This window comes from Hypomesus transpacificus, unplaced genomic scaffold (assembly GCF_021917145.1).
Source record: "Hypomesus transpacificus isolate Combined female unplaced genomic scaffold, fHypTra1 scaffold_62, whole genome shotgun sequence".
Taxonomy (NCBI): domain Eukaryota; kingdom Metazoa; phylum Chordata; class Actinopteri; order Osmeriformes; family Osmeridae; genus Hypomesus; species Hypomesus transpacificus.
Window position 1 is genome coordinate 109,420 of NW_025814035.1, and position 22,058 is coordinate 131,477.

At 42.0% G+C, this 22,058-nt stretch overlaps 1 protein-coding gene across 1 annotated transcript in view; it reads left to right on the plus strand.

Moving 5' to 3' along the window:
- LOC124466080 (kit ligand-like) overlaps positions 1-12,669 on the plus strand; it is a 38,995-nt gene extending 26,326 nt beyond the window's left edge. Inside the window, exons 6-7 of the mRNA XM_047017754.1 lie at positions 8,761-8,861; positions 9,058-12,669. Of these exons, the coding sequence (XP_046873710.1) occupies positions 8,761-8,861; positions 9,058-9,225 (269 nt within the window). The 3' untranslated portion in view covers positions 9,226-12,669. The remainder of the gene's footprint in view (positions 1-8,760; positions 8,862-9,057) is intronic.
- The last annotated feature ends 9,389 nt before the right edge of the window (positions 12,670-22,058 follow it).

Sequence of the window (22,058 nt, forward strand, 5' to 3'; positions counted from 1 at the left end):
TTCCAATACTTTTGGAGGGCACTGTATATCTCTGGCCACTGGATTGCAGGGCTTGATATTAACTTTTTGAGGCTCTTGGCCTTTGGACAAATACATTTACGTTTCACTTGTCTATGCACAAAATTCAGTTGACCCCGATACCCTTAAATAGCCTGACCAAGTGATCGGACAAAACTAGCCTGGCTAAGGGAGGTCGCTTTCTCAGGCAAATTATGAATTAAACAGGCTTGGTTAAAGAAATCCGAGATGCTGGCTATCTTCATCAGGCTCGTATCTACATTAGGCAGTCCTCCCTGACGTTTCTGGTGTAAAATTGAGTGAATCACAACATTGTGCACACCAGTGAGCGAGTCTAACTGAGGCTAACGTCAAAACAGTGTAACGGGGGAGCAGTCTCACTCAGATTGCCAGTTTGAACAAATCAGAAAAACACCGGACCAGCTGGCTAAAAGCAGAATTCCCAAATCTCTTGAAAGCTGTCCTTCTCAACTTTTAAAATGTAAAATTGACTGTAAAACTGTAAAATTATAAACTTAGTGACATGACGAAGACATGGTTGCCGCTCGACTATGCGGTCTGTACCGGGCGACATTCTCACTCAAATTTCAAGACTTTCGTGACCCAAATCAAAATTCTGATTCGACAGATCAATGGGTTCGCTTTCTCTTTTAAAGGGTGTCCTCCTCGACCTTTTTGGTCTTTAAAATCGACCTATTTGTATTATCCGTGTGGTCCTTTTGCCATTAAAAATGCTATCCTTTCCCAGTTTTCTGTATCCACATTGCGCACACATCCCGAATGTTTACATTACAATCGAGAATAATAAAAGTCGGAGCAAATTTACAAATTAGCAGTTTCATCAATAAAATAAGCACATTTTCAGCAACTACACTGCCCCCTTCTCGATACATTTTCATTCAGATTCTGATTTACAAGTACCATTTAGCTGAAATATGAATTGTAAAAACTTAGAGCAATGGCGGCCAAAGCGTTTTGTTGGTCACGGTAACCCCGCCCCAAGCGGTTCTTTGTTGGTTCGTAAACTAGACCAGCTCCGAAGTGTTGCTCGTTGCGAACCACGTACAAACCACTTTTCCGGTTCCCAGTCTGTCGAAAGAGGAAGAACTGGTTCGCGATTAGGCACCGGCTCCCTACCGGACGCACCTATTAGCTATTGACCGTTCACAAAACTCCTCCCTCCCTAGAACGGCCCTCGACCAATCGTACCTTAGCAACCACCACTAAGATAAGAAGGTCCATCAAGCTATGACATCTGAAGCAACGTGTGCCTACGGGACGTGTCGATCTCACACAAGGTATCCTGACAGATTAGAGGGGAGCTTGTTTTTTTTTCCATTTCCAAAGCCCAAGACACAAGAGAAAAGGTGCCGGTGGTGGATTAAACAGTGTGGGAGACCCCACACCCAACTTAATTTAGCGACCGTCAACAAACACAAAAAGCGAACGATATCTAAGATATGTTAGTTGAGAGAACATCCCCAAACAGTTAGCGTTAGCTCTAGAGCTACGGTTTATGTCAACTATATGTATTATTACCACTACTAGTGCATAACTAGTCACTCCAACAAATGTGTTAATGTTGAAATCAAAATGTTGTTAGCTAATGTCTGTAAAATTGCAAGCTAGCCAGCGAACACCAGCAAGTTGCCAGGAGCTTAACATACTATCATTGTTGAAGAAAACGTCCCAACAGGCCATTATAAACGTATTTTATTTTAATTTTCGTAGCATTTTGTGAGTATCCCAACCTTGTGCTTGCTGTGAAGTGGCTGGCCAGACAAGGCGATTAGAGACCTGTATGCTTTGGCTTTGATTTTTGTTGTTTCCCTTCGCTGCTAATTTTAATATTTTGAATATATCCTTCCACTGCATATTGCAGTCCCTTCTGCCTGGATCTGGAGGATATCACGGAGGTATTACTCCAAATATAATCACTCACACTGATAGCTATTCATAGATGCCACCTACATCACTTCCAAACAGACCGCCGCCATATGCACTACCGATCTCGCCCACACTGCCGATTTCAATGAGATAGAGAGACAGAGATATGTCGAAAAAATCCAATCCTAACCCTATTTGTTACCCCCAGTCTTCTTTGGTTCCTTTTTATCTGCCCCAGGCTTGTCCCAATTGGCTTGCCATGACAGAGCTATAAACATTTATGTTGTGCATAACCCCTCCCCATACAGTAAGGATAGCTTGAAGGGATGCTTATCAATATGCTGTGGCTGGATGGGTGAATGACGTGAAAGTGCGTCACCTGGCCACCAAGGACTTATACTTAATCATGGGAGTTATTTATTATAAAAAAATGATTTTGGTGGTAGTTTACTCTGAATAGGTAGCTAGTTGTTAGTTAAGTGGCTAACAGCTAGCTAGCACTCATCTTAGTGCCACTTACCTCACGGCTAGCTGTCATTAATCTTGACAATGTTCTTTAATGTCAGATGCAGTGCTTGACATTAACCTTTTGAGGCACTTACGTTCTATGCACAAAAATCACTTGTCCGAAACCTTTAAATAGCCTGACCTAGTGAAACGGGCAAAACTAGCCTGGCTAACGGAGGTCGCTTTCTCAGGCAAATGATGAATGAAACAGGCTCGGTTAAAGAAATCCAAGATTCTGGCCATCTTTGGTAGGCTCGTATAAACCAAAAGCAGTCCACCCTGACGTTTTTGGTGTAGAATGGAGTGCCAGTGAGCGCCCGAGTCTGACTCTGAGGCTAATGTCAAAACAGTGTAACCGGGGGATCAAGGCATGGCTGCCGCCTACTACTATGCGGGCAACGCATTCTCACTCAAATTTCAAGACTTTCACGATCCAAATAAAAATTCTGAGGCGACAGATAAATGGGTAATCATATTCTCTTTTAAAGGCTCACCGAGATGAACTTCACCGAAACAGAGGAAAAAAACTAGCAACTTTAACAACTAACTGGTTAAATAGACGTAATGAGTGGCACTGCACATGACGTTAAGTAACATTTTATTATGTTTGAGGTGTAACTTGTCCAGTGGGACAAATACATTTCGCTTCCACTTCGCTGTGTCGAGCCCTGAGATGTGTTTATATTGGAAGAACATGAAGGGAATGAGCCCTACAGAAGGTTTACAGAAGATCTACGACTCCAACTATGATTATGCTATCCATTATAACAATAGTAGGAGAATTAGCCTTTAGTCTTCTGTTATAGAATGAAATACCAGTCCGGGGTTCCTCTTTCGGCTGTTGTTGCAGCCAACTGCACAACATATTGCAGGCATTTCTAAGGCCGAGTAGGTAGGTAAGATGGCGGCGCAAAGCTACAGTGACGTCATGTGAATCAAATGAATAGCACTTATCACCGTACTCTTTATGGTTTTTGGGTTGACAGTTTCGAGAATTGTGTCAGACGTAGCAACAGTAAGTAGGGGCGCGGGGCCCTGGCGAACAGTCAATTGTGCTATGATGTTAAACCGGCTGACTAACAGTCAATGCCGGTTAGTCCCAAACATAGTTATAATTGCTGTGATAATGAATGGGGGAAGCAAAAATTGTACCAACCCGTTGCAATCCTGGCTCCAAGGGAATATTAGGAGAAAAAATTAGGTGAATTTGTCAGGCAGCACAACTCAAAATGAAGTTGCCAACAGTCAAGGCGATCCTAGCGATGGCGATCCTAATAGTGCTTGTAATAATTAGATGTCAATTCGAAAAGAAAATGATTATAGTCTAGTGGAATTTTTGTTCAATCGTAGCATGCCTGTAGGTGATCAACTGCAGTGCGCGTCACGCGTGTGTGTGTTGCACACTCGTTTTTTTTTTCATGGGACTTGGTTTCGCGAATTGTTGCTGAAAGAATAGTTATACAGGCCTATGTTTATTTATTATTAGTTGTCACTGTTAGGATGACTATAGGTTACTGTCTTTAACTTCATTTCGGGGGCTTATGACCTCTTATCATTGAATTTGAATAGAGTGTATTTGGTAAATAGACAGATCATTAAACCCATGTTATGAATGGATTTGTGTAGGCCTACTGTGTGTGAAAGATTTTAATGAATGCTGAATGCGAGGCTAGTGGCCTTGGCCTACATTTTGTTTGCACATTAGGGGCTATGATGACTGAACACTTATTATATAGGCTAATATGTGCTGTTCACAATAGAGGTTGCCATTGGTTACTTTTTATTGTTATATTATATTGCACTGCAAAATGTTAATAACAGAAGGGCCCCCAATCAGTTTCCTGAGACACAACCCTTGCTCCGCCCCTGGATGAAGTCTGTGCTCGATCTGTGCAATAATACTTTTTCAGGTAATCCCCATTTTGGTCATGGTCACCTTACCTTTTTATTTTAAAGTTATGCATTTATCTGGTAAGAAATCTGTGCCAAAGTTATGTTGAAGTCATTTATTAATTTTGTTCAACATGTGAAGCTTATTAGCCTACATCAAGTCCAAACCATGGCCTTCTGCAGTGTTTTGAATTACATCCAAATGTAAATTTCACTTGCTGTCACGTTCTTCTATATATGTAGGCCAATGACTACTATCAGAACGGTTTCAGACACCTCAACAAATTACGCAAATTATTAGTAAATGCATTGTAAAAATTATCATAAATGGCTCATTTACTTACATTGCGATCGCAGCTTAATCTGCGCTTTTGCCCAACCGCAAACAGGGCACTGTGTATTTCCGCATTTTGCGTGGTATTTATCAAACCAGATCCTCGTCAGGCAATTACTAACTTGCCTTACTCCGCCCTTTAGTATTAAATAGGGCGCCGTTAAAAGACGGGAGAAAACGCCTGCATGTTACTGCCACCATGGGTGATTCGAGAGAAGAAAAAGAAGGTTCAGTGAACAGGAGATTCAGAGGTTCATGAAGTTACAGCAACAAAAAAAAATGGTTTTGCTGTACTGTTCTTAGTTGCTTCGTTACACGACACAACACTACAGTCATGAGTTGTTCCACTGAATCCTCTGGAACTAATATTGATAGAAATGAGTCCTGTGTAAGTGGTTTATCCTTTTGACATAAACAATGCCAAATTAGGTAAATGCTAAAACTATGATGAGAAGTGACTGCATTTAAATAGCACTTTTTTGTACCTTTGCAGCACTAAACAACCTTGTTCTCTTTTACCCATTCACACACAGTGGCAGAGCTGCCATGCAAGGCACTGGCCTGCCATCAGGAAGAACCTTGGGGTTAAGTGTCATGCTCAAGGTCTCTTTGACAGTTGGAATCAGGGATCGAACCACCAACCTTTGAATTACTGGATGACTCTCTACCTCCTGAGCCACCTCTGCCTCGTAAAGATTCAGTTTAATCATTTATCCCAAAGCCAATCATAATTAGGTTAATTAGTCAATATTTTTTACTTGAATATCAGTATTTTCTAAGAGCTATGATTATGATTTAAATTAAACATTGGCATAATGAGGATAGGACATGTCTTTATTTATGGGAACAGGTCAATGCTGTTCATTCCTGCAGAAAGAACAAAGTAGGCAGTGGAGCCTCAATTTATGTACTAAATAATTTAATATCATTGAAAGAAAACAGGTTAACCTTAAAGGGGCAATTGACTGGGTTTTTTGGGTATTTCACACTGTTCCTTAAGGTCTCCGAATAGGGTATGTAACATTGGTTGGGTTGAAAATGGCCCGGGTGCTGTTCTATGCCCTCTGACAGATCCTCTGAAATGTTCCCGGGAAAAAACAATAGCTTTTCTCCTTTTATGGAATGCTCATTAATATTTAGATCAGCTGCGCGCTGATTGGTTGGTTATCAACGAGTGAAGCTGGGAGCAAAAACGCAACACGGCCAACAGCAGCACTCGCTGAAACACCGAAGTTGGAGACTTGAAATAAAAACGCGCAAATAAATCTATTGTGTCTACACAACACTGTTTTCAACAGATTGACTATTACTTGTTTCCACTTCTGTTGTTGAAGCAAACTGGATTGACTTAGGTGGGTAGAACGTTAAGCTACAGCTTAGCAACCAAACCATATCGTGATTCTACTCGGCTTCAGTTAGCTAGCTAGGCTAGCTCTAGATATCTTGCTGTAAAATAACATGACAAAGATCTGGACAAACATGCATCGTGAATTGTAGATTTTCATTACACAGGTTATTTATTTGAATGAAACACAGTCAGGAACATGAATCAACGTTAGCCCCATTGCCAATAAACTAGGCTAAATGATCACACATTCTACCTATGCTCTTGCGTTAACTAGCAAGCTAAACTTGTTTACATGCCTACAGTCTAGGTGTTACTAGTAACAGTTACTAGCAATGCTAACGTATCCTGTATCTAGAACCTGCCTTTCTCCAGTTCTTTCAAATAGATTATCTAGACAGGCGTTAGAAATAAGCCAGACTGCAGTTCGTTTTCTGGCTATTTTTCGGAAGCTTCCCTTCTAATGCCGACTACAGCTAGTCTAGCAAGAGTCATTTGATGTGTGTAGAAACGTATTTAGCATTCTACCTGGTATGCTATATACAGGAAACGTTAGCATTGCTAATAACTGTTAGCACAACATCATACTGTCCTTAGAGCTTGCGGTTGCAATGAGCATACGGTTGGAACAGCACCTCTTTCCAGGTTCAGCTTCCTAGCATATCCTGCTTGAAATTGTCCAAGGTTGTCAAAACTGTCTTGGGTGAAATGTTCAGAGCAAATGAATGATTGAGTGTCGAACTTCGCGGGGATCTTCTCATAGACAACAGCAGCCATGCCTGTTGAATGTTTGGCTCCTTGGGAAGACTGTGAGTGTTAGCCTTCCCTGTACAGCCTGGAACACAGCATTTACGACCGTGGTCCATTTTCAATATCCTTGTTATAATTCAAAACTTTCTTCTTTGTAATTCCTTATAAGTAGCCTACACAGAGCAGCGCGCAGCTAAACTAGTATCGGAGATAGACGCTACCTCGGGCTGGTCTGAATGTAAATTCTGGGGCGTGACAAAGATACAGACCAGAGCCAATAAGAGGGCGATCACCGGTCCTACGTAGGACCGGTGGCTTTGTTGAAAAGCTAGCGTTTTACAGCCAAATTTTTTCTTTTTGAGATTTGAATAGGAAAAAGGTGTCAATGGACTTTGATATTCACGGTATGTTCAGTTTACCCTCCGAACTGTCGTTTTTCAACAATGACAAGGTAAAATCGGTTTTGCAGTCAATTGCCCCTTTAATTAAAATAATACTGATGGGAAATCATTGTTCATTTAAAATATACTTCAATTGAAATTAAGTATTTTAATTTGATGTTTTTATACACCACCTGATTCTGACATCCATTCTGACAGCTATTGAATTTATAGCAAACCACTCATCCTAGCAATACACCTACAGTATTTCAACTTCACACAGTTTTGCACGTGATTGTTTGGATGACAAGTTTACAATAGAAATAACTGTTCCAGGGTATTCATAGCAGCCATTTCTATTGTCATTGCAAGCCTAAGGCCCCGTTTACACGGACGAAAAACGCATATATTTTCATGCGGTTTGGCCTTTCATTTACACGAAAACGGAGGTTTTATCACGGAAAACGATCATTTCTAAAAACTCCGGTCAAAGTGGAGATTTCTGAAAACTCTGTTTTTGTGTTTGCGTGTGCACTATCTTAAACAGAGTTTTAGGTTCTCAAACCTCACAGTATGGGATTAAAAAAGCATCACGTCATGTGAGCGTCCTGTTTATAGTAACACGTGCGTTCGACTTCATGCAGCCAATGGCTTTCTCAGCTTCAACGCAGCTGGCTGTCTTGAAGTCGAACACACTAGCATAATGGGGTCATTTATTTGTGAATTGCGTTACATTTCTGAATCACGAAATACATGTGTGCATCGCATTTGTGAATCATTCAAACAAATGAACCTCGCGCCTGAAAGGTAAAGGAAGTCGGTCGTGTAATTCGTAGTTGTTGATTTTGAAAAGTGTGATTGGTTTGCATGGCTTTATCCTTCACATTACACTGCCGCCTACAGGTTTGGCATAGTTATGATGGCGCTCGGGGGCGTATGTGCGGGTTCATGTAAACAGAAATTTTTTTGAAAACGTACTTGTGTGTACGACGTTATTTTTGAGGGGCAGAAATATTCGTTTCTGTAAATACCCGGCTATGTGTAAACGTGGCCTAAGGAGGACACTGATTGGGTGAGCAGTTCGCTAGATTCATGGCTACATTGGTGTAACGGGGTCATCTTTAAAGGCCTACTTATTTTTTCGCAAATGCAAAAAATCTATCAAAATAACATCACTCCTGGCACTGCATGTCCTTGGGTGCTGAACAATACACAGACCGATTTTTTACTTCATAGACTGCCGGGCTCTTGAGCTATTTGTTCCTTGGAGTGGAAGACAAACTGTGATTCATGCCTTCATAGATTCAGCGATTAAACAGACTCACAGATACCTCCAACATGGTGTGATGGAACCGTAGTGCAATGTGACACAAATTGGCCACAGATTTAATTTACTTTTTTTTAAACATTTTAGTCATTTAGCAGACACTCTTATCCAGAGCGACTTACAGTAAGTACAGGTGCATTCCACCAAGGCAAGTAGGGTGAAGTGCCTTTCCCAAGGACACAACGTAATTTGGCACGGCTGGGAATCGAACTGGCAACCTTCAGATTACTAGCCCGATTCCTTAACCGCTCAGCCACCTGACTCACATTAATGATGAACATTGTAATTAATGTAATTAGATTAACTTTGTTTTTATTTACAGGGCGTGAAGCACAGGACCATGGACTCACTCGCTCAAGGAATAGTCTTTTGTCCCTGCTTCTTCTCCCAGCCACAGCCAGTGTGTTCCTCTTGGTGTGTGTGGTAAGTTCATGATATATGGTGATAGTAGGCTCAGTGTGTGGGGCATTGACACTCAGGGCAAGTCCTACTTAGATGTGATGCTTTATTAACAGAAAATGAAAGGATTGAGAATAGTCATAATTAAGCTTGCACAGCCTGTGGGTCATGTACTGTAGATGTGTCTGAAAAATAATTTTTATAATAATAATTTTTGTAGGTCAAGTTAAGAAGAGGCCAACAGAGGAACATTGGGAATAGAACACTCTCCTCTGAAGTGGAGGGGAGTCAGCAGACTATACATTTCTCTATTCTACCTCAGCCTTTCTCCACCAACCCATCCCTCCATCCCTTTACATCCCCCACACAACCACTGGGGAGAGTTTAAACATCTAGAAAAGAGCAGATCTCTGAGAACAGCAGAGGACCAAGAGTGAGACATCTGTTTTGGGAATTTAAAGTGCCAGTGAAGTCACACTTAATTATTGTCTACATTGACAACTAGTAAAAAAAAAAAAGCAGGTAACATAACTTTTTACCTAAACTGGTATCAGGCTTAAATTAATCATTGTGAAGTGGAATAGCATAACCAAATCACAGGATGAATTCCACTGTACTTAAAGTTAAGACCAACTCTGGTATTTCCACCAGGAACTGTGATAATGGTACCATTTGAACTGGTATATTTTAAATGGAGTCTCACAAATAGCATTTCATCTACTGTACTATACCCCATAATCGTTCTAAACTTTTTTTTTTTATTGGACCAAAACAGGCTTACAAAATGAGGCTACTTCTGACTTCTGTGTAAATCTGCTGTCTAGATGATCTCAGAAAAGGGTATAAGAGGGCTTTGTTCTCACCACAAAAGAAAAGAGCCGTTGGCTGAAGGAGATGGCAATTGCAAGCAACACATCTCATAGAATCACCAACCGCATAAACCTCACTCTAGAAAGCAGGATATCATGCTTCTCTGTAGGAATCTCAACTTTATCCCAAACACTCATTCCTTTCTGTAAGGTGAATATTACCATTTCCTAAGCAAGACTGAGTCTTGTGTTTGTCTTTTACATTTCAGTAAATTAAATACTTTGTCACCAACAACATACTTTGGAAACATCAATTTAGTTTGTATTATATGGAGTTATATTTTGTGTTGGTGTTATATTTTGTATTAATTAAATGTTACTTACAAAATGAACTGCAACAATCCAAAGAAAGATGGTGATAGCGTTCTTTGTTGGTCTCTGAAGAATAGGTCCTTTCTGTTGAAGCGCAACGGAGTATGAAAGTAGTTTGTGGTTGTTTTCAACTGGGTGAAAATATGGCCTATGAAGATCACAGATTACTATCTGATTTGAGAACATTTGGTTTTGCCAGAACAAGCTCTTTATAAATATTTTACTGAATTCACATTTCCAATATGTAAGAGATAATGCCTCACGAGGTGTCCAATATCCTACAATAATGGATGATGCGTAGGCGTGAACTGTCTGACGTGCCACAGAGTCCATTATTGTATGATTCTGGTCACCTCGAAGGGTATTATGCCGCTTATACCATGGTCAAATTTTTTTAATTGCGTGTTAAACGTAAAAATTGATAGCCAAACAACTATCCTAGTCAACATAACTCTGTCATTATCATGAAATTGATAGTTTGGGTTGGAAGAAAGTAAGTAAATGTTGTGTTAACAATTCAGAGTCATGTAATTGCACCAATTACTCTTTATTTTAATAATAATACATTTTATTTATATAGCGCTTTTCAAGGTACTCTAAGTCAATGTACATGGTTAAAATAAACATAAAACAGGTACATCATATAAAATCACAGCATTAATTACACATTAAAAGCAGATCTAAAAATGTGCGTTTTGACTAGTGATTTAAAAGTTGACAGGCTGGTGCAGTCTCTGATGGGTTTGGGGAGTGGATTCCAAAGGGAGGGAGCGGCGATGGAAAAAGCTCTGTCACTCCAGGTTCGGTGCTTGGTCCTGAGTGGGGTGGACAGGAGGTTGGCATCAGAGGAACGGAGGGAGCGGGAGGGAGTGTGGTGGTGAAGCAGGTCGGTGAGGTAGCTGGGGGCCTAGTTGTGAAGGGCTTTGTGAGTGAAAAGGACTTTAAAGTGAATGCGTTGTGGGACGGGGAGCCAGTGGAGGTTCTGGAGGACGGGGGTGATGTGGTCACGGGAGCGGGTCTGAGTGAGCAGACGTGTGGCGGAATTCTGGATGTACTGGAGTTTATTGAAGATTTTGGATGGTGAGCCGTTAAGGATGCTATTGCAGTAATCGAGTCTGGAAGTGATGAACGAGTGGATCAGAATCTCGGCAGTGGAGGAGGAGAGTGATGGACGGAGGCGTGCAATGTTTTTGAGATGGAAGAATGCAGTCCTGGTGATGTTATTGACATGACGTTCGAAGGTGATCATCAAAAATGATGCCAAGGTTAAGGATGTGAGGGGAGGGGGACAGAGTGGAGTTGTCAATGTTGATGGTGAGGTTGTGGGTAGTTTTGGTGAGGGATTTCGGACCGATGATGATGAAGTCTGTTTTGTCACAGTTGAGTTTGAGAAAGTTAATTTGCATCCAAGATTTAATTTCACTGAGACAGTTGGTGAGGGTGGAGATTGTTGCAGGGGTGATGGAGGCAGTGGAAATGTAAAGTTGGATGTCATCGGCGTAGCAATGAAAGCGGAGTCCATGACGGCGTATGATGTTACCAAGGGAAAGCAGGCAAAGGATGAATAGGAGGGGACCAAGCACCGAACCCTGGGGGACGCCTTGGGACAAAGGGGCAGGGGAGGAGGTGCAGTTGTTGATGTGGATGAACTGTTGTCGGTCAGTGAGGTACGATCTGAGCCAGGAAAGGGGAGTGCCGGTGATATTAATGGTGGATTGAAGGCGGGAGAGGATAGAGTGGTTAACAGTGTCAAAGGCTGCAGTGAAGTCGAGAAGGATGAGGATGTTTAGGTGGCTGGAGTCTGAAGAGAGGAGGAGATCGTTGGTGACCTTCAGAAGGGCTCATTCAGTGCTGTGTTGTGGTCAGGGACATTCCTATGAAATAATCTTAGATTATTGTTAACGTTTCACAACATTAGAATAAGTATGTGCACGCTAAAAACGCAGTTGAAAGAAGCAGGACTTTTCAGAAGAAAAAACTACTTTATGTAACAAAAACATAACTACAAGAATAGTTGCATTGTTATGCCAAACAACATAAACTTTAAAGGTTGAGAAGAACTTCCATTTCTTTGTTTGTGTAACTTAAAATATTTGAGTAGAAACAACATTTCTGTATTTTTTCTATTAAACACTGCAGCGTTTATTACACAATGATCATTTTTGGTGCAGCGTTTATTCAAGGGCGGAGTTTAATAAATAAGAAAGATTTAGTGAATTGTAGCTGCAGTGCGGCCATAGACAAACCAAAAATAGACAAGGAGGTCAAACACAAAGCCTAGTGTAAAATTTAAGCCATGCGTGTGTCTGCAGTGTAGACATCTGAAGCAGCATGCCAAAACGTTCTTACACTTTGGGCCCTATTTTAACGATCTGAAACGCAAGTATCAAACGCGAAACGAAAGTAACTTTGTGGGCGGGACTACGGCGCTGTTGCTCATCAGTGCGTCATCTCACATTCCCTTTAAGAGCAGGCACGCTTGTTCCATGGAGGTTGCTATTATAATAGCGGATTTGCCAGGGGCACGCCAGGAGCGGTTCACAGCCGAGGAAACCAACGTTCTTGTCAGGGACGTAAAAGATGGATAAGTGACATTGTATGGGGATAGGAGAAGAAACCCACCCAAATTAGATTCGGTTAAACAGGCGTGGATGTAAATTACATTTACATGTATTCATTTAAGAGACGGTTTATCCAAAGTGACTTCCAAGAGAGAGCTTTACAAAAAGTGCATAGGTCAATGATCATAAACAACGAGATAGCCACAATAACATTGAAGGAAGCCAAAACATGAGCATACATTGTGATAAGCAACCAAGTGCCAATGGGAAGAAATTGCCACAATTGTTACAAATCAAGTTCACATACTTAAAGATTTCTCATGAAAATCTTTTTAATCATTGACATGAAAGAAATGTAACACAACCATACAATACATTTTTTTTAAATCAACGTAGCTTCACAGGACGAAGACCCTGGCCTCGCCAGCACTGCGCACCGCACGGACCAAGCATGCACCCTTAAAATAGCATCTGAATAACGCGCCACTGACTTTAGACAACGTTTTTCCTTGTCTGTGGCGGAATTGTTTTCTGAAACTGCAAAATAGCACCAGGGAACGTTTGCGCTGGAACACGCCTCCTTTTTTCGCTGAACCGCCCGGGCGGCGCAAATCATTCCCTAATTTACCGATGTGCGTCTGTGGAGGAAATAGTCCGCTGTGCGCCGGGTGCAAAATAGGAATGCTACATGCGTCAGTGTTCAAAGTCAATTGCGCTGGGTGCAAGATAGGGCCCTTTAGCTTTCAAACAGAAAGCTGTGCATAAAGCATTCACCAGCACGTGCCCCAGTAAAAAAGGTCTAAGGACGCCCATGTCGCTAACGAAAGCCACGCTTACACGAAAAAGCCTTGCTTAGGTAAACGTTAACTTAGACTTAACCTCAAGCCGTTCCACTAACGTTCCATTCCAGTAACAAGCAAAACTAATTCAAGCTAGACCTCAATAAGCTTACATTGTGCGCACACATGGAGAACCGAAACCACCCAGATCAAGCGATTGTCGAAAATAGGAGTTATGTCGCCAAAAGCAGAGCGTACATTTTAACCAGCAGAGCGGTGTTATTTTCAGCAGCTTAACTGGATTTTTGGAGCTATCCCGAAAAATTGCAATACTGCCGCAATTAACGGGGCAAGGGAGACGATCTGGCAAAACATTGTTGACTTTTTAATTTTGTAAATTGTAGATCTACCAAATCTACCTAACATAACTAATGCATTTAGGTGTTCTGATAATTAGCATAATTTGATGAGCTGTTTGACAGTAATTACTCGCCGATATTCTCAAAAAGAGATTGAGAATAATAGCCAAAAAAAGAAAGTGGCAGCAATTGAAAATTTTATTTACATTTATTCATTTAGCAGCCGCTTTTATCCAAAGCGAGTTCCAAGAGAGAGCTTTACAAAAAAGCATAGGTCACTGATCATAACAACGAGGTAGTCCCAAACATTGCAAGCAGCCAAAACATGAAGCATACATTGTGAAAAAACTAAACAAGTGCCAAAAGGGAAGACCCATAAGAGCATGCAGTTATACAAGTTACAAATTAAAACAACATGAACCACAAAAAGTGCAAGACTGTACCTGTAGAAGAACAATCAACAGTAAAATATTTCACAGCGAGTACAAGACTTAACTTTGTTATAACTAACCTACAAGAGCAACAAGTCACTCAATATGAGTCATTGTGATCCTGGAGGAACCTAACAACAGGTCTAGCCAAGCATTCCTAAGTGCCGTTGTACTCCCGGAACAAGTGTGTCTTGAGCTTTTTCTTGAAGGTGGGGAGACAGTTGGTGTCCCTGATGGAGGTGGGGAGCTGGTTCCACCATTGGGGGGCCAGGCAGGAGAAGAGCTTGTGTTGGGACCGGCTGTCTTGAGCCGTGGGACCACCAGGCGGTTGTCTGAAGAAGACCGTAGGTGACGGGTGGGGGTGTAAGGTTGCAGGAGAGACTTGATGTAGTCGGTGCAGTCCCGTTCACTGCTCGGAAGGTTAGTACCAGGGTCTTGAATCTGATACGGGCGTTGATGGGTAGCCAGTGGAGAGCGATGAGGAGCGGGGTAACATGGAAGCGTCTGGGTAGATTGTAGACCAGGCGAGCCGCTGCGTTTTGAATCCTCTGAAGAGGGCGGGTTGCACATGCTGGGAGACCAGCGAGCAGCGAGTTGCAGTAGTCCAACTTGGAGAGGACCAGTGTTTGGACTAACAGCTGGGTAGAGTACTCAGACAGGTATCTCCTGATCTTCCGGATGTTGTAGAGGGTGGATTTACAAGACCGGGAGACTGCGGCAATGTGGGCCGTGAGGGAGAGCTCGTCATCCATGGTAACCCCAAGGTTCCTGGCAGAGGATGAAGGGGTCATCGTCGCAGATCCCAGGGTGATTGACAGATCGTGGGAGATGGAGGGTTTAGCCGGGATGATGAGAAGTTCTGTTTTGGCGAGGTTCAGCTGGAGGTGGTGCTCGGTCATCCAGGCAGAGATTTCTGTGAGGCAGGCCTCAATCCTAGCTGAGATCCCCGGATCAGTTGGGGGGAACGACAGGTACGCTGCGTGTCGTCAGTGTAGCAGTGGTAGGAGAAGCCATGGGAGGTGATGATTGGTCCAAGTGAGGTTAACCGTGTCAAACGCTGCAGAAAAGTCCAGCAGAATGGAGGTTATGTATAAATTCATAATGTATATTTGGAGGTTATGTATAAATTCAAGACACTGCAGAAGGCCATGGTTTGGACTTGATGTGGGCTAATAATGTTTTTGTCTTCACATCTTGAACAAAATGAATAAATTACTTAATTAATACATTACTGATAAGCTAAATGCTGAGTACTCCTGCACATTGATGGAGACAAAATGAAACCTAAAATCTTGGCCTTGAGCAAGAAACTGTAGGGTTCTTCCATCCGCCCGGATTAGCCCCGGTCACTAAACGTTTTCCCTTACCAGCAGTTGCGCCTTGTGTAAGTTTATGCCTTTTTCATGTCTGTACAATGGCCTGCGTGTTTGTGTCTGTATGGTAAAATGTTTGATTCTGTACACTGTTTTGATATCATCTGTCTGTAAAACTCTGAAATCTCGTTTTAATCAAATCAATAAATACAGTATACAATTGATTACTACATTTGGAGAAAATGTTTTCATTTTTATCTAGTGGTTGGCCGTTACCGGCGTTAACGTGCTGCGTTAACTTGAGACAAAAAAAATATAGCCGTTAATCTATTCTCAAAGTTGGGTTGGGAGCTGGGTCTATACTACACAAGCTATGATGACTTTCACCTTGATATTTTAGCATGGATGTATACCTAGCCGAATTGCACTGTAGGGGGCGAGAACGGGTCTTCGAACTTGTGTGTATGCCTTGTGTATGAAAATATCACATCAAACATGACCTTCTAACATGGATGCAGCTATGAAGCCCGCCTGGTTTGCTTCAGGGAAAAAGTATTTTTAAGAAGCTTCCCAATGGAAACCTCGACAAGGCTAAGGTTGTTTGCACCTTGTGCTATGCGGAATTAGTTTACTGTACGAGTTCTTCCAGTCTTAAATACCACCTAAACGCAAAGCCTCCCTTAGCTAATGCGGAAGATGCCGGGCCAAGCACTGATGCAGCGCAGGGGAAGAGTCGTTGTCAAACTACTATGTTTGAGTGCCACCAAGGCAAGCCCGTCAGCAGAGCTCTATCAGCCAAGCTAACTAATCTCCTCGCTCACCTGGCTTGAGAAACTTGTTCTCAAAGACTTTTAGTTATTATTTGGGTTGCACACATATTCTAAATGCCTTTGAAGGAATTCAAATGAGCCATTTTAATCTAGATTAATCTAAATTAATTCCAATATTACAGTGAGATTAATCTAGATTAAAAAAAAATGAATCTATGCCCACCAATATTTTAATATTTTATTTTGTGGTTACTCTCATATATAAGTGAATATGCATCAGCTGGGTCACATGTGCACTGATGCTTTTACCTTGAGTGAAATATTAGGATATTGTATTGATACGCAGCAAATTATCAGTATATTTACTTCTTAATTTTTTTAACAATACAAGGAAAAATACGTTTGAAAAAAAGACAGTTGTGGCATTTTTATGTCAAGACAAAAAAAAGTTGTTCAACATAACTCTGCAACTATTATAATTGTGTTTTTGTTTTTTAAGTCAACACAGATTTCCTTTTTTTTAAAGAAAGCACAAGAATTTGAACAAAATAGACATATTGCGCAATTTCAATGCTGCCTACTGACCGTGACAGTATATATGTTACTGTATTTCTTCGATTAAACGCCGCCCTCGAATTAACGCTGCAGCTAAAATGAACATTGTGTAATAAACGCTGCCCTTGATTAAACGCCACACCAAAAAAATCAGAAAACTGTTATTTAATTGATTAAATTTAAACACAGTATTTATTACACAAGTAAATCACAAGTGTACTATAATTCCCTCGAAGCACTGGCTGACACAAGTGGCTTTCTTGCTACAGGTTTATTTGAAGCTTCTTCTCCAAATCCACCATGAAAACTAAACCCACAGTACAACAAGAAAATGAAGACCACATTAGCCAGACCCGTAACGGAAACACATGAGGCCCCCCCGCAGAATAAGTTGGAGAGGCCCCCCTCCCCCCACATATGTAAGGGATAATGTAATACAAATACCGACGGGCCGAACAGGACCCAGACGCGATCAACTGAACTTTTTGGAACATTCTGAGAGCCTTATAATAAATGCACGATATCAAAACTCAAGCTTGTCTTGTTAGGGAAATTTATTCAATCAGAAAAAAACGTTTGGCGCACGCCTGGCTCTCCCTTATCCTCTTTCACAGAATATGATTTAAGTGTAAACGGTGAATGGGACTTCTACTTTGACGCCCATAGAGATCGGCAAAACAAAGGAAGTTTGGAACGTACACAAACCAGGCATCGTTCACATAGCAACTGTCAAATAGCTGTGAAGTTTAATGTATTTTCGAACTGTCGTGTGAAACTTGTAGAAAGCAATGACTGTACGTTTTACACGATCATAATATGTATATAACTGAAATACAATGAGTTATTGTAACTTTGATTATGTTTTTTGTATGTTTACTGTAAATAGTCAAACGCAATCGCTGCAACTGCACGATACTACTATGTCGCATACGTTAGCATGTTTGCTAATAATGTCAGTTATGTAATATATTTTATAGGCTAATTAAGCACTTTTTCTACTTTCTCTTTTTTGTAGTTTCACTCCATTTCAATGTTGTCAGTTTGATAAGAAGTCAATAAAGGAGCAAGAAGGCTAATTTTCCTGGCTCTTGGAAAGGAGGCTTGCTGTTAACGCTAGGAAGCACAACACAGACAGAGCAGTACAGCTGTCAAAGTATAACGTTAGCTAGCTATTTTCCTGATCTTAGCAGTTAGCCAGGGGGTCCCATTATCATCCACCCAACCACTTTCAATGGAGAAATGTCAGTTTGACGCTGCGCAAGGCAGATGCTACATACGGTTTGAGATTGTATTTAGATACTCAAATCCCAAAGTAAGAAGATGTAATTTGGTGTGCAGCAATATAAGATGTGTACATATCGATAAGTTACTTTCTTTTGTTGCTGCTGCATATCTTCTTTAAGAAATTAACGGAAGAAACGGTTGTGGACGATAATGGGGCCCCGAACGTTGGAGATTTAGAGTGGACAATAATGGGCCCCCTTAAACTGCGTGGTACAGTAATGCATTGTTAGCTATAGCAAACAGTAACCTGTCTCTTCTGTGCACCCTCCTTCACCGGCTGGTCGTAAAAGACTAGTAGGCTAAGTTTTGTAAGTTTGGCATTTAATTCAGATTTTTTTTTTTTGGAATGCCGCTTTTGGGCACTGCTTTCAAATGTGCGTTTCATTTTTCCTACAGTTAGCTACCTATTTGCAGCGGGCTCGCCGGTCTGTGTGACCACCTGACCTGCTTCGTCACGTCACTTACCTAGCTAACAAAGAAAGCACAATTAAATATACTTTTCTTCATTTTCATATCACCTCTGGAAACACAGACAAGACAATAAGACCATAGTGTGCATCCCATGTAATTAAATTGGATAAAAAAAATAAAATAAATGGAAGACCTCCCACGAGGCCCCCCCGCCCGCAGTGCGGGGGCTGCAGGGGTATTCTTTACGGGCCTGACATTAGCTTAATATGAACATCTAATGACATTCGCAGCATGTAAATAACGTTCACCAAAGTAAAATACAGACACAAAACAAAATACAGTGGGGCAAAAAAGTATTTAGTCAGCCAACAATTGTGCAAGTTCTCCCACTTAAAAAGATGAGAGAGGTCTGTAATTTTCATCATAGGTATACCTCAACTATGAGAGACAAAATGAGAAAAAAAATCCAGAAAATCACATTATATAATTTTGTATGAATTAATTGGTAAATTCCTCGGTAAAATAAGTATTTGGTCAATAATAAAAGTTCATCTCAATACTTTGCTATATACCCTTTGTTGGCAATGACAGAGGTCAAACGTTTTCTGTAAGTCTTAACAAGCTTTTCATACACTGTTGCTGGTATTTTGGCCCATTCCTCCATGCAGATCTTCTCTAGAGCAGCGATGTTTTGGGGCTGTCGCTGTGCAACACGGACTTTCAACTCCCTCCACAGATTTTCTATGGGGTTGAGATCTGGAGACTGGCTGGGCCACTTCCAGGAACTTGAAATGCTTCTTACGAAGCCACTCCTTGGTTGCCCGGGCGGTGTATTTGGGATCACTGTCATGCTGAAAGACCCAGCCACGTTTCATCTTCAATGCCCTCGCTGATGGAAGGAGGTTTTCACTCAAAATCTCACGATACATGGCCCCATTCATTCTTTCCTTCACACGGATCAGTCGTCCTGGTCCCCTTGCAGAAAAACAGCCCCAAATCATGATGTTTCCACCCCCATGCTTCACAGTAGGTATTGTGTTCTTTGGCTGCAATTCGGCATTCTTTCTCCTCTAAACACGACAAGTTGAGTTTTTACCAAAAAGTTCTATTTTGGTTTCATCTGACCATATGACATTCTCCCAATCCTCTTCTGGATTATCCAAATGCTCTCTAGCAAACTACAGACGGGCCTGGACATGTACTGGCTTAAGCAGGGGGACACGTCTGGCACTGCAGGATTTGAGTCCCTGGCGGCGTAGTGTGTTACTGATGGTAGCCTTTGTTACGTTGGTCCCAGCTCTCTGCAGGTCATTCACTAGGTCCCCCCGTGTGGTTCTGGGATTTTTGTTCACCGTTCTTGTGATCATTTTGACCCCACGGGATGAGATCTTGCGTGGAGCACAAGATCGAGGGAGACTATCAGTGGTCTTGTATGTCTTCCATTTTCTAATAATTGCTCCCACAGTTGATTTCTTCACACCAAGCTGCTTACCTATTGCAGATTCAGTCTTCCCAGCCTGGTGCAGGTCTACAATTTTGTTCCTGGTGTCCTTTGACAGCTCTTTGGTCTTGGCCATAGTGGAGTTTGGAGTGTTACTGTTTAAGGTTGTGGATGTGTCTTTTATACTGATAACAAGTTCAAACAGGTGCCATTAATACAGGTAATGAGTGGAGGACAGAGGAGCCTTTTAAAGAAGAAATTACAGGTCTGTGAGAGCCAGAATTCTTGCTTGTTTGTAGGTTACCAAATACTTGGAATGGGCCAAAATACCAGCAACAGTGTATGAAAAGCTTGTTAAGACTTACAGAAAACGTTTGACCTCTGTCATTGCCAACAAAGGGTATATAACAAAGTATTGAGATGAACTTTTGTTATTGACCAAATACTTATTTTACCGAGGAATTTACCAATTAATTCATAAAAAGTCCTACAATGCGATTTTCTGGATTTCTTTTCTCATTTTGTGTCTTATAGTTGATGTATACCCATGATGAAAATTACAGGCCTCTCTCATCTTTTTAAGTGGGAGAACTTGCACAATTGTTGGCTGACTAAATACTTTTTTGCCACACTGTACCTTATTGTGCATGCAGTACACAAGGGAATAAAGGTTTAATAGATTGCTAACATCAGCTTTAACAACCTTCAACTATTATCGGAGCATGAAATTGCGTGCTTCGCTTGCTGTTAGCTTGTCGACTTACTCACGAGCGTTCCAAGGCACTGTATTCATACCAAATAAAGTCACCTAATAATACTGAATGCAATTACATAAGTGTAAATTCTGACATTGGTTGAAAACAATTATACATTATTATAATGTAATTGCGACAATTACATGTACAATATAGCGATGTAGCTGACTTCACCACTCACAAATTCGCCTTTCATCAACCGCAAGTTCACGTGCTACAGATCTGTTGCTGCTGGTGAATGCTTTCTGCACAGCTTTCTGTTTGAAAGCTAAAGGGCCCTATTTTGCACCCGGCGCACAGCGGACTATTCCCTCCACAGACGCACATCGGTAAATTAGGGAATGATTTTCTTCTGAAAAGTCCTGCTTCCCTCAACTGCGTTTTTAGCGTGCACATACTTATTCTAATGTTGTGAAACGTTAACAATAATCTAAGATTATTTCATAGGAATGTCCCTGACCACAACACAGCACTGAATCAGCCCTTCTGAAGGTCACTAACGATCTCCTCCTCTCTTCAGACTCCGGCCACTTAAAACATCCTCATCCTTCTCGACTTCACTGCAGCCTTTGACACTGTTAACCACTCTATCCTGCACCTCCTCCCCTGCCCCTTTGTCCCAAGGCGTCCCCCAGGGTTCGGTGCTTGGTCCCCTTTCTGCAGCGTTTGACACGGTTAACCACCAGATCCTGCTCTCCAGACTTTCTGAGATGGGCATCACTGGCACTGCACTCCAGTGGATCTCATCGTACCTGTCAGGAAGATCCTACCAGGTCTCCTGGGGAGGCAAACTGTCAGGCCCTCGCCAGCTCTCCACTGGTGTCCCACAGGGCTCCCTCCTTGGCCCCCTCCTCTTCTCTCTGTACACCACCTCACTTGGACCAATCATCACCTCCCATGGCTTCTCCTACCACTGCTACGCTGACGACACGCAGCTGTACTTGTCGTTCCCCCCGACTGATCCGGGGATCTCAGCTAGGATTGAGGCCTGCCTCGCAGACATCACTGCCTGGATGACCGATCACCACCTCCAGCTGAACCTCGCCAAAACAGAACTTCTCATCATCCCGGCTAAACCCTCCTTCTCCCATGATCTGTCAATCACCCTGGGATCTGCGACGGTGACCCCTTCATCCTCTGCCAGGAACCTTGGGGTTACCATGGATGACGAGCTCTCCCTCACGGCCCACATTGCCGCAGTCTCCCGGTCTTGTAGATTCACCCTCTACAACATCCGGAAGATCAGGAGATACCTGTCTGAGCACTCCACCCAGCTGCTAGTCCAAGCAATGGTCCTCTCCAAGTTGGACTACTGCAACTCGCTGCTCGCTGGTCTCCCAGCATGTGCAACCCGCCCTCTTCAGAGGATTCAGAACGCAGC